Here is a 12,546-nt window from a genome sequence, read left to right on the forward strand (position 1 = left end):
ATCTCAGTTTAATTTTATACTGAATCTTTATGCTGTCGTGTACAAACCATAGTATATGTACAAACCAGACATCAACACATAATTAACTATCAGTAATCCAGTTTCAAAATATGGATGTTTCTTACATCAAGCATTAACTCCGCCCTGTCTGAACGCCACGTACAGTTAGGCTCAACGCACCTTAAGCCACGGGTTGTCAATTTGAGACACTTTGATTGACAGGTCAAACGCCCAATCAGTTCTCAACGCGACTGTTTTACAAACAAAGTGTACTTGTTTGGACCAATCAAGAACGTAGAAGGTGGGGCGTTGCCATGGTGAACGTAACCTTTTTTTCCCCTGTAGGTTGGTTGTAGCATCGGAAAGCTCGGTGGTGGATGACATCTGTAAACAAGCTCCAGTGAAGCTGGAAACTAAACGATAAAAACGCGGTAAAGAGTGAAAAAGAAGAGCTTGAAGTAAGAGTCTTGTGTTTTTATTTATAATTGACATTAACTACATTTACTGAGATTTATTTGTAGCTTTCGACAGCCATAGGATAATGAACTAACTAGCAATGCATCTTCCACAGACATACTGTTTTCTGAATGAAACGGTTAGCTTGTTTGTTTTGCCTGAAATGTGAGTTGTTTTTCCAATTAATAAGGTTATGGTAGAATAATTGTTTGAAGTAAGCTTGCTGTGCCTTTATCCACTAAACACGTGTGTTGCACAGTCCTCTGCTTGTAGCTTTTGAGATTATGGCTAACTTGCATAATCCTGTATTGTTTACAGAGAAACTTGAGAAACTCAGGGTGTTTTGTTTTGTAAGGATTAAGCACATGATTGCTTGTAAGACATTTGAGCCTCAGAAAATGTCTCATACAATTTCAAAAGCTCATTCATGTAACATTAAAAAAATAGGATTTTACCAAATAAAGCATGGCAAGCTATTTATATGGCTTTAAAAAACCTTAAAGTAATAGACCAGGAACATATCATACATTTACATTTAAATACATACAAAAACAGTGAAGATAATATCAATAAAATAAAGCTTATATAGGTAGGCTATAAAATACAAGAATACAAGTCACCGTAAGATGTCCATACTTTATTTATTAAAATGAAAACCTTGATTTAAAAGAAATTGTAACTCTTATTTTCTTGATTTTGTACCTAAACAGATGGTGAGGGGTAACTCTCTGGTCCACTGTGGGCTGGTTCTGCTGAGTTTGTGGCTGTGTATCCAGTCAGTGCCCATCAATGTGGACCGATCCAAAGAAAAGCCTCCGGTGCAGGAACTGGAGCCCCCACAGAGCGCTGTGAGTGCAATAATAATTTAACTGAAGTCTTGTTCCAAATAATCATCAGAATTCAATTCAATTCACTTTACATGTTGTTGAGAAACAATATTTGTATTGAATTGTGTGTTTTAAAAAAATAATCTGATGATGATAAATCATAGGGTCTCTTTGCATTAATAAAGGATACAAATTGAACAGCAATATTGTGTGCCTGACCTTTTTCTGTGAGCTTGTTCATCTATTTTTTGAATCAGACTGTTTCAATCAATAAATCCTCTGTCCTGAGGTTATCGGGAGAGTTTTATCAGCTGTACAATCCTATAATGTCCAATCCCTAGCTGTGAGTCAGATGGACCACAATATCACATTTAAATCCAGGTCTTACACCTAAAAAAACAAAATGCACCTTAGTCACCTAAATGAGGGAGTCCTTTAGGCTCACACTGTCTCAGATGGCGGTTTCACATGGAAAGCAGATTATCTTCTGGGTAAAAGGTTGTCAGTGTGTTTGAGAGTAAATGCACAAAACAAACAAGACCATTAGTAGCGTAGCCACCGCTCATTAGCAAGAGTGAATTGACACAAGCGTTTTCCCTGATGGCCGGTAGTCAGGTTAGATATTAACAAGGTAATTTCAGCTTTTGGTCCTCTACCAACAAACGCTGATGTGTGCTCTGCTTTTCTTCAGGAGACTGGGCTGCACTACGACCGCTACCTCAGGGAAGTCATCGAGTTCCTGGAAAAAGACCCCCACTTTAAAGAGAAGCTCAAAAATGCCAACATGGATGACATCAAGGTATGTCTTGCACACTCACTGGACATGCCGTTATTTTGCAAGCCCTTTGTTGACATGAACATTTCGTAATTGAACCGTGGTGTGTTGATGCTCTGCTTGCAGCAAGGCAAACTTGCCAAAGAGCTGAACTTTGTCCAACACAATTTCCGTACGAAGCTGGACGAGCTGAAGAGGGAGGAGATGAACCGGCTGCGGATGCTCATCAAAGTCAAACACGACATTCAGGGAGGGAGCGGTGAGTCTGATGTGTCCTTTGCAAACTTGTGCTTTCGGAAGTTTCTCAACAAATGTTGTAATACTATAAACGTCAGGGTCATTGAAGACAGGATGCAACTCTTAGAAAGAGGAACATGATGTAATACCAGCAGTAACTGGTTGGGTATTGAGTTCTCTAAATTTAGTTTAAATACACTTTAAGACCAGAAGCACAAGCTGAAGTTACATCCCACATACTTATACAAAAAACCTTTGCTCATTGTACTTTTGCTGAAATCTGAGCTGAAACTTAAGTAAACAAAGCCAGTGCTTGTACAGCTGTGTGTCGGAAAAACGACTCAAGCACAAAATGTGTGTGTAAAGGTCAGGAAAAGAGTGTTTGCAATGACAACATATCTCTTTTTGAAGTCTAAAATCAGTTATACATCTGTTTCATATTTGAAGTTCCTACTTAACCTTTCTTCTATTAGTACTCCATACTGCTTCAGTTCATGTTTCTCCCTCTTCACAGCCAGCAGGCACACGGCCTTGGGGCTATGGCATGGTAGTCTACGGAGATGAGCTGTTTCTCAGACTCTCTTTATCAGCTGTGTTAAGAGATGACCTCCTTCTTACTTACTGTATATGCATGAAGCAAGGTTGTCAACACGCTCTGCTTCAGGCAATGATAGGACTGAATTACCAGGAGTAAGAAAGTTAGCTTATCTGACTGTGGCTTCTCTGCAAGAATCCAACTGGTTGTGTCTTACTGATTGAACGTTTGATGACCAGCTTTGTGTTGCTGAAAGGAGATAGAACCACAGAGTTGGTTTGGGCAGAGGATCTGTCACTACAGTGTCTTAGCTATTGTCGATTCTCCAACTGGAATTGAAGTCTTCAGTGTCTGACATGAGTTTGAAGCTCTCCTGCGTACTCCTTCTGGTTCTTTGCTCCAAAAGTTTAATCTCACCTACAAGCTCAAAACTCTGGGTCTATTAAGGTTAAATAAAATGTTCATTCTCCCCTCCTTGCAGGCCGGACCGTGGACCACCAGTCTCTGCTGAAGCAGTTTGAGCACCTCAGTCACCAGAACCCCAACACCTTCGAGGTGGAAGACCTGGACCAGCTCATCCAATCGGTACAGAACACCTAAAGCACCTGAGCACAGTCACCAAATAGACCTTTCCTGTAGTAGGTCTGACTCTTCAGCTGTTACAGTTGCAGCTCCTCATTCGTTGTTTAGCCTTTGTTTAACCAGGGTGGTCACAGAGTTTTAACAGTCAACAAAACAACACTTGGATTAGAGTAGCATACAAAATAATCTTCTTCTGTACACGGATAAACTGGGCACTTAATCAGGGTTAATACATTTGGCTTGTTGAGATCAGTGTGTAGATGTAGTTGTTGCATACAATCTAAAAACTTTCAACAACAAAACACAATAATGTCCTGCAACGGTGATCGTAATTGTATATCACATAAAGAGAAAAAAGAGAAAATCATTAGGTGAGGTCGATCATCATGACGCAGCATTCCCAGATGTGAAGAGCATGGATTTGTTTTGCCTTAGTAAACATCTAACACAGCCAAAATAAAGCAATGACTCATTCCAGAGGACTCCGGTTGTGGCTTCAGAGCATATTTGCTGCTCCAGTAGCACAAATAGGGTAACGTTTCACCACAGACTCCAACAGACACACACAGCAGCCACACACACTCTCGTTATCGTTCTGATTGCTTCATCTAGTTGGAGTGAGTGTTTATTCTTTGGATAGATAAAACTATCTAGCTCACCGTGAGCATGCTCCCTTCACTGTGTGTGGATACTGTAGATCTGCTTACAGTATATGTACCTGCATCACAGTCATACCTATAATCACAGTTTGCCTCATACTATTGCTATAATTAGGATGATGAGACGAGATGATTACAGGTGTGTACAGTGAGCTGTGATTCTCACGAGTCAGCTACATTAACAGGTCTGGCATTTCTCGATTTGAAGTGTATCAATATGTCCTTTTGCTGGAGAGCACAGAGAGAGAGAACATCTTCTGTGACCTGTCAGGTGTTTCTGGTTTTACACTGGACATGTCATGAATCATGTCTTTCATTTCGTCTGTAGGCGACCAAAGACCTGGAGAACTTCGACAAGGACCGCCACGATGAGTTCAAGAATTACGAGTTGACGAAGGAGCACGAGAGGAGGGAACGTCTGAAGACCATGAGCGAGGAGACTCGCCAGCAGGAGGAGAAGCACTACGAGCAGCTGAGGAAGAAACACGCTGACCATGCAAAAGTGAACCATCCGGTAAGACTCTGATGTATGGGAGTTAAATAATGCCAGTTGTGGAATATAACTAAAAGCAATGTCCTTGAGAGCAATTTAGACAGACTTATACTGCATTTGTATTGTCGTTCATTATAGATACTATACAACTTATCTACCCCAGTAGTACACAAAGTATCTAGAAGTGTGTCCCATTGACATAATACCCTAAACAGCTCTTACTCTGAGTACTTCTTTCATCACTGGCTAACGCTAATAGACATTACAACTTATTTCAATGTAGGAGTAGAAATACTTTCCCCAGTTACCAGATGGTCCTTTCAATTTCAAGGATTACTCCATACTTTTGGGAAACGTGTTTGTATTTTGCTCAGTATAAATAAAAATAGAAGCACGTTTAAGTAATTATCAGTAAAAGGTCATGGATGGTTGATACAAATACATACCCCAAAATATAAGTACACAGAAGGGAAACCCTGTGAGGGGAAGTGTGCTTAAAGAAGAATCTAACACTTCTATGTTGTGTGTGTGTGTGTGTGTGTGTGTGTGTGTGTGTGTGTGTGTGTGTGTGTGTGTGTGTGTGTGTGTGTGTGTGTGTGTGTGTGTGTGTGTGTGTGTGTGTGTGTGTGTGTGTGTGTGTGTGTGTGTGTGTGTGTGTGTGTGTGTGTGTGTGTGTGTGTGTGTGTGTGTGTGTGTGTGTGTGTGTGTGTGTGTGTGTGTGTGTGTGTGTGTGTGTGTGTAGGGCAGTGAAACCCAGCTGAAGGAGGTGTGGCAGGAGTCGGATGGTATGGACCCAGATAACTTTGACCCAAAGACCTTCTTCAAAATGCACGGTAACCACAGACCATGTGTCCAAAATACCAAGAACCATTTTCAGTTATCAGAAGATTCCGTTCTTTTCTCTCGCAATAAACGGCCAAGTTTGAAGTCGTTCATTTTGTGTTGCAGACACTAATGGAGATAGCTTCTTCGATGAGAGCGAGCTTGAAGCTCTCTTCACTAAAGAGGTATTTCTTCGAATGTACTTTATATTCCAACCTTTGTTCGGCAAGTTCCGACTTTGAGGTAAAATGTGCATCCGTGTGTGTCTCCAAGCTGGAGAAGGTGTACAACCCAGAGAACGAGGAAGACGACATGGTTGAGATGGAGGAGGAGAGGTTGCGAATGAGAGAGCACGTTATGAATGAGGTGAGCCGAACACACAGACAGATATGAAGCCTCTTTCATTTTTGTTATTCATACAACAATCATCAACCTTGATCAGGCCGCACATTCAAACACAAAGCATTCAGACTCTTTCTACAGTTTTAAGTACATTGCCCCTTTCACATTTGGTAAAAAGTGCAGTATTAGTACCGGCTGTACTTTTATGAAAGCCAAATACTTCAAATGTTGGTCTATTTGACATTGAAAACACTGACAAATTATAAATAATTTAAGATTAGCATACTGTAAGTACATGCTATGAAAGGTTGGAGCCTAATACTCAACTTCATAAGACTTGAAATGAAATAACATGCAAATTACCCATTAACTATGTATTTAAAATCTAATAGGGCTATTTGAGATATTGTGTCTATTTGATGAATCATTCAATTTTGACACGTCACATTAGGGCTGCTCAATTAATCGTATTTTAATCGCAATTACGATTAAGGCTTGCAACTATTACGAAAACAACGTAATCGAAATAAAACGATTATTTTTTTATTGTTACTTTTCTTTTTTTTCTTTTTTTATTCTTTTTTTTTTTATTGGTTTTTCAGTTGAATTATACTTAAAGTTCAGGGCAATCAACTGTTAAAAACATACTTTTCAAAAAAGAATTCTCCAATAAATTGATGCTTTCAAAGTAAATGGATAATTGTTTTTAATAATCGTGATATCAACTATTGACCCAAATAATCGAGATTATGATTTTTGCCATAATCGAGCAGCCCTACGTCACACTACAGTGAAAATATACATTTGACATCCAATAAGTGCTAAATTGAGGGCATTAATGTCTCAGATGTCACTTGAATTGTCATTATTCATTTTAAAGACCATTTCTGGTCCCTAACATTGACTAAAGCAGCTTAATGTGTTGTTGTTTATTTAGGTGGACACCAACAAAGACAGACTTGTGTCAATGATCGAGTTCATGGCTGCCACTCAGAAGGAGGAGTTCTTGGAAAAGGATGAGTGGGAGGTAAGAGCTTTATTTTATAGAACATTTTTGATAGAAGCTGATAGAAATGTGAGGTTTCTCTCGTACTAATGCAAAGTTCTAAAACGTTTTTGCAGATTGATACGTTTTATCATCAAAAATTGTGTCTGTGTCTGCGTGTGTGTCTGTGTCTGCGTGTGTGTTTGTGTCAGCGTGTGTGTCTGTGTCTGCGTGTGTGTCTGTGTCTGCGTGTGTGTCTGTGTCTGCGTGTGTGTCGATGTGTCTGTGTGTGTGTCTGTGTCTGCACGTGTGTGTCGATGTGTCTGCGTGTGTGTGTTTCTGTGTCTGCGTGTGTGTCGATGTGTCTGTGTCTGTGTCTGCGTGTGTGTCTGCGTGTGTGTCTGCAAGTGTGTCGATGTGTCTGCGTGTGTGTCTGTGTGTGTGTCTGTGTGTGTGTCTGTGTCTGCGTGTGTGTCTGCGTGTGTGTCTGCGTGTGTGTCTGTGTCTGCGTGTGTGTCTGTGTGTGTGTCTGCGTGTGTGTCTGTGTCTGCATGTGTGTCGATGTGTCTGCGTGAGTGTCGATTTGTCTGTGTGCGCGTGTGTGTCTGCGTGTGTGTTGATGTGTCTGCGTGTGTGTCTGTGTCTGCGTGTGTGTCTGCGTGTGTGTCTGCATGTGTGTCGATGTGTCTGCGTGAGTGTCGATTTGTGTGCGTGTGTGTCTGTGTGTGTGTCTGTGTGTGTGTGTCTGTGTCTGCGTTTGTGTCTGCGTGTGTGTCTGTGTCTGTATGTGTGTCGATGTGTCTGTGTCTGCGTGTGTGTCGATGTGTCTGTCTGCGTGTGTGTCTGTGTCTGCGTGTGTGTCTGCGTGTGTGTCTGCGTGTGTGTCTGTGTCTGCATGTGTGTCGATGTGTCTGCGTGAGTGTCGATTTGTCTGTGTGTCGATGTGTCTGTGTCTGCGTGTGTGTTTGTGTCTGCGTGTGTGTCGATGTGTCTGCGAATGTTTATTTTATAGAACATTTTGATAGATGCGGATAGAAATTGCCTCTCGTACAAATGCAAAGTTGTAAAAGTTTTTTGCAGATTGATACGTTTTATCATCAAAACTCCATCCCAGTATTTAGTCCTTCAGACCTTTGTATAATCCCCTGCTCTCCACAGACTTTGGACCAGAACCCACTCTACACAGAGGAGGAGATGAGAGAGTACGAACAGCATCTGGTCAACGAGGAGAACGACATCCACCAGAAGTCTGTGGAGCTGCAGAAACAGAGAGAGGAGCTGGAGAGGAAACAGGAAGAACTCAGTGCTCAGAAGATCGGCCTGCAGCAGGTGAGCTCCAATCAGTGACGTTCAATCAGGAATCAGGATGTCTTCCCTCAGTAGTCTGCACACGCACAACACGTGAAGCATGGAGTAACATCCACTCAGCAACCCATAGTTCCAGTGCCTTTAAATCATTCACAATTGAGGATATGCATGATTTGCCTGCATTGGAAAGTGTTTGTTTTAGACACAAACATGATTTTATCCTGTAGATTCTACAGACATACACCAACACTTATTGTTTAAAGTACAGGTTAAGGAAAAGAATACTACATTAACGCTATTTCAGTCAGACAACTCACATGTTTCTTAATATGTTTATTAGAAGCAGCATATAGTTTAAGTTTGTCGTCTAGGCTCGGGCCTCATCACTCCACAGATTTACAAAGAACATTGAGTGATGATTAGATAACTACCCCCGAGCCTACAGGTGGAAGCTGGGGTGGTGGTGGTGGGGCAGGCGAGCAGCAGCAACATGAAACACAGCAGCAGGAACATGAACATGAACGTAGCAATAGCAAGTGAAGGCAGGAAGACCTGGCAGCTTCAATAGAGCGGCATGTTTAGGAGAATGTGTTTGGTTGGTTGTAAGAGGGACGAGGTGCTTCACGTATTCGAGGTGCTCGAGTTGACTGCCTGAACTAGCTCGCAGGCTTCGCCCCATTTCTTATCATAAATCAAGCGATATAAGGACGCTTCAAACTGTAACTCAATGTGCAGTTATTGTACTGATTGGTTCCTTTGCTAAAGTGAGCAAACCTTACCTATTTTGTGATTGTCTAACATTCTCTTTCTCGGTTTCTCTTCTCAGGCAGTAGAAGAAATGGAACGGATAAAAGGTAATGTGAAACGTAAGTATCCTAATGTAATGATTAGGGCCGATTGGTTAGCTATCTTGTTATTCTGTGATGCCACGACAAACACAGGAAATGAGGGTTAGCCTTTTGTGCGCATGACACAAAAAATAAAGAAAAATCAATCAATCACAACTCTGCGTGATAACAAAACTGTCATCAGCTAAAATGAGAAAACGTTTAACTTTTTTAAGTTTCATCATTATCTCGCTGTTCATTAACGTGTGATTATGTGACTCTGTTGCAGATCCGGGCGCTGTAGCTGCAGGTGGAGCTGCAGGTGGAGCTGCAGGTGGAGCTCCAGTTGTTCCAGGAAACTCTCGCCCTCTTCCCCCCGATGTCCCAGTGCCAGGACACTCTTAGCAGGCTCTGTGTGCTGCCAGTGAGCGTGTATGTGTGTGAGTGAGTGTGTGAGTGTGTGTTCGCCTTGTTATTATTCCCCATTTTCGTTCAAATGTTCCTTTTGTCTTTTTTTTTTTTGACACCACTTGACGGAAATATGTCTAAATAATAAGCGCACATAAGAGAATCTGATTTCTAGGCTTCAGATTTGGTGCCACTGTCCACTCTGCCTGCTGTAGCTGCATACATCTGAAGTGTGGAGCTGGTCCAGATTTCCCTGGGGACAATCCACCCTCTTGTTTTTGTCATTTTAATCACAGCATGAGTCTGTTCTCCATGGGAAGTGCTTTGGGCTGAAAGGGGGCGGGGGGCTTGAGCCGAAAGTGAATGTTTTGTTTTGTGCACACTGTAATTCATTGTCACTGATTCTGTCTCTTGGAGGAAATATTTGGGAAATGATTTCTTTATCCCATAAAAGAGAGCGGATTGATGCTTAAAAAATGAATGTCAAAAACGTAACTTTAAAGTTTATGTAGCGCTGCTGCCTAAAGAGTTTATACTCTTTTTTTTTTTCATTTTTGGAATCGGGAAATATCGTTATTTCTTTAAATACTTTCCTTAATTTCCATATTTGTTTTCTGCTTCAAAATGTGATCATGGATAGGAACTTTGGTTTAAACCGTAGGCTCTCAGTTAGTCGGATCACTGTTGATTTTCTTATTTACCTTTTATATAAGCCGTAAGAGGACTCCAGACTGCTACAATTACCCACAATCCTCCTGTGAAAATTTTGCACACCAAGCTAAAAAGTCCTTCTTAAAGTTTTTATTTTTACCATACCATATATCCTACGAACCGGATGATTGAAGAAAGTGTCTTTAGTTTACAGATGAAGTTACATATATTTAAATCTTTTAATTGAAGATTATTTTTTGTTGGTATTAAGAGTTGTATGGATTCTAAAGTGGCTGTCTGTTTACACTGAGTTGTGTCCGTGAATCTTTCTCCTGATAGAATACGTTTTAATTTATTCTCTACACTTTCATTACAGGTTACATTTTGTCCTCATAGATGGGAAATATTAAAGCATACAGAGCTTGTTACAGGGTGAAAACTGAGTTTAGTAAAGGTCAGCGATAGAATAACAACTCAGTAATTATGATGAAGCAATTGAGTTATTATGCCTTTTACAGAAAGCTTTTAAATCTGTCCGACGCCATGTGTGAAGGATTCATGAAACTGTAGTACAAGGTTTGAATGTGGACAATAAAATGAATGAGGTTGCACGTTTTGAGTTTGTGTCTCTTTACTTCAATGAAAATACAATTATATCCAGAATGTAAAAACATTTGTGTGCTGATAAAACATGATAAAAGACTTCCTAGGTTTGTGTAGGACTTGAGTGATGTGCAGGGGCTTAGTTTTGTCCGTATGAGGCTTTGAAGCGCTCGGCGATGTACCCTCCTCCCGTCACTGGAGGGTATTTGTTGGATCCGTCGCAGCAGCAGATCAGCGCCTCGTCGTCCGGCTGCACGAAGAAAGCCAGAGACTGTCGGGTGCTGAGGTCTCCAGGGGGGGGCAGCAACACTCTGTGCAGCTGAGGGGGAGGAGACAACACCAATTATAGGTTTTTATTATTTTATAAATAAAATATATGTATTTAGGTGTCTGAACTCAAGCATTTATTTGTTCTTGTGGCATTGTTTTTTGTAGAACTTTATTTTTTTTTGTTTCAAACGATAATACAGTACAATATATCTTTCAGTCACATTTTCAGTTTTTCCAGTTGTATCAATACAATCCTGAATAGGTTTCAAGTATTAACCCTCCTATTGTCTTCGTTTCCCCCCCCTTACTTTGGTGTTCGCGGTCAAATTTGACCGGTCCTGTTTTAACTGCTATTACATTAACACAAAGACCATTAATCATCACCAAATTTCATTTAACACCCTTTCAAACTGTAAATAATGTATCAGACGACTGGTATACATGAAAAACTGCAGTAAATATACAAAGAACAGACACTGAACATGTATTGGTGTGCCAGGTGTGATCCATGTGGGGGGAGGGGCACATAAGAGCGGGAAATGTGTCAAATCGGTGTGTGTTTGTGTGTGTGTGTGTGTGTGTGTGTGTGTGTGTGTGTGTGTGTGTGTGTGTGTGTGTGTGTGTGTGTCTGATCTGATGGTTACTAATTCCTTCTCTTTATGGCGGTCATTTTTGACCGGGAACACCATGGGTGTTACAAAGTTGACTAAATCATCCAAAATCCAATGAAAGTGGTGATCAGCAATTGTATGTGTTCAAATGTTTACTGTGAAGGATATCATAAAGCCTTAATTGAATGTAAAACAAAAAAGTTATGATTGATGAAAGTAGTAAATCGGTCAGATTTGACCCGAAGACAACAGGAGGGTTAGTCAACCAGTATCAGAGTACCACTCCAGGGATAACAAAAAAAAAAATGTAATAAAGATGGCCTACCTTAGAAAATAAATAACACATAATCGTAAATAAACAACAATAATAATGATGATGGAAAGAGAATACAAGGGACATACTAAGGTGTTAACAATTCCTACTTCATTAGTAGATGCATTACAGGGACCCATCGCTTGATAAATGTATTTTTTTGTAGGCGTAATAAATATGTTATTTGCTCGTGGCATTGTTTTTAAAATAGTTGTACTTGAATAGGGATTTGGTAAAATACTAAAAAGATACAGCAGGTTTTCAGATCTGTAACAAAGCAAGTCGTCAAAGTCTGAACTGTTCAACAAAAAATAGTTATGGAGGTAGAAATTAGAAATACTCAAGCTAAGTCAAAAGTACCTTGAATGTGAATACTTATTTCCCACGGTTAAATGCAAATCAATTTGTATCTTTTATATATAAATGTCTCCATTTTTCTTTTTGATATTCTTACTCTCACTGTTTATATAAACCTACACTTACAATTACAGACTTATTCTGAAAAATAATACAAATCTGCACACATCAGTTTAAACGTTACTGATGACAGCTGCATCGGATAAAAGTAAAGAAGGAAATAATCTCTTCTCAAAGTAACTGAAAATCAGTCTGGGATCAAATACTTATTTCCTCCACTGTATGAGTTGAGTAACTGAGTCCATTGATACATCCCATTATGTCTCCTGGTGTCCTGATCGTGGCTTATCTTTTTTTTCCCCCGTTATCATATATAATATATTTTCTCTGAAAAGTTCCTCCTAACTCACCACAGATACAAAGTGATCTCCGGTCCAGCGCTGCATCAGGTCGGCGATGTTCACCAGCACGGCTCCGGGGACGGC

At 40.4% G+C, this 12,546-nt stretch overlaps 2 protein-coding genes across 3 annotated transcripts; one reads left to right on the top strand and one right to left on the bottom strand.

The window, feature by feature from the left end:
- The first annotated feature begins 328 nt into the window (after window positions 1-328).
- On the top strand, window positions 329-10,518 carry LOC307038479 (nucleobindin-2-like). 2 transcript variants are annotated; one of them, XM_079679877.1, is made up of 13 exons: window positions 329-458; window positions 1,167-1,304; window positions 1,975-2,082; window positions 2,185-2,317; window positions 3,312-3,415; window positions 4,400-4,585; window positions 5,307-5,397; window positions 5,513-5,571; window positions 5,660-5,752; window positions 6,666-6,755; window positions 7,872-8,042; window positions 8,848-8,887; window positions 9,138-10,518. In XM_079679877.1, the coding sequence occupies exons 2-13, from the start codon at window positions 1,167-1,169 to the stop codon at window positions 9,251-9,253; spliced, it is 1,329 nt and encodes a 442-aa protein (XP_079536003.1). In that variant the 5' UTR covers window positions 329-458; the 3' UTR covers window positions 9,254-10,518. The 2 variants fall into 2 exon arrangements, with proteins under 2 accessions (XP_079536003.1, XP_079536004.1); XM_079679878.1 differs by having other exon boundaries at window positions 8,848-8,875.
- Window positions 9,959-12,546, bottom strand: LOC307041278 (uncharacterized protein; the record flags this gene model as incomplete). Its single annotated transcript, XM_079684586.1, has 2 exons — window positions 9,959-10,829; window positions 12,472-12,546. Coding segments are annotated over 2 exons (255 nt in total), but the record flags the coding sequence as incomplete, so codon positions are not given.

Source organism: Notothenia rossii (assembly GCF_949606895.1).
Source record: "Notothenia rossii genome assembly, chromosome: 5".
Lineage (NCBI taxonomy): Eukaryota > Metazoa > Chordata > Actinopteri > Perciformes > Nototheniidae > Notothenia > Notothenia rossii.

Excerpts from the sequence above, each read along its gene's own strand:
- LOC307038479 (XM_079679877.1), top strand. The coding sequence starts at position 1,167 with ATGGTGAGGGGTAACTCTCTGGTCCACTGTGGGCTGGTTCTGCTGAGT. Across the intron at positions 4,586-5,306 it reads ATGCAAAAGTGAACCATCCG|GGCAGTGAAACCCAGCTGAA; the intron begins GTAAGACTCTGA and ends GTGTGTGTGTAG. Across the intron at positions 5,753-6,665 it reads GAGAGCACGTTATGAATGAG|GTGGACACCAACAAAGACAG; the intron begins GTGAGCCGAACA and ends TTGTTTATTTAG.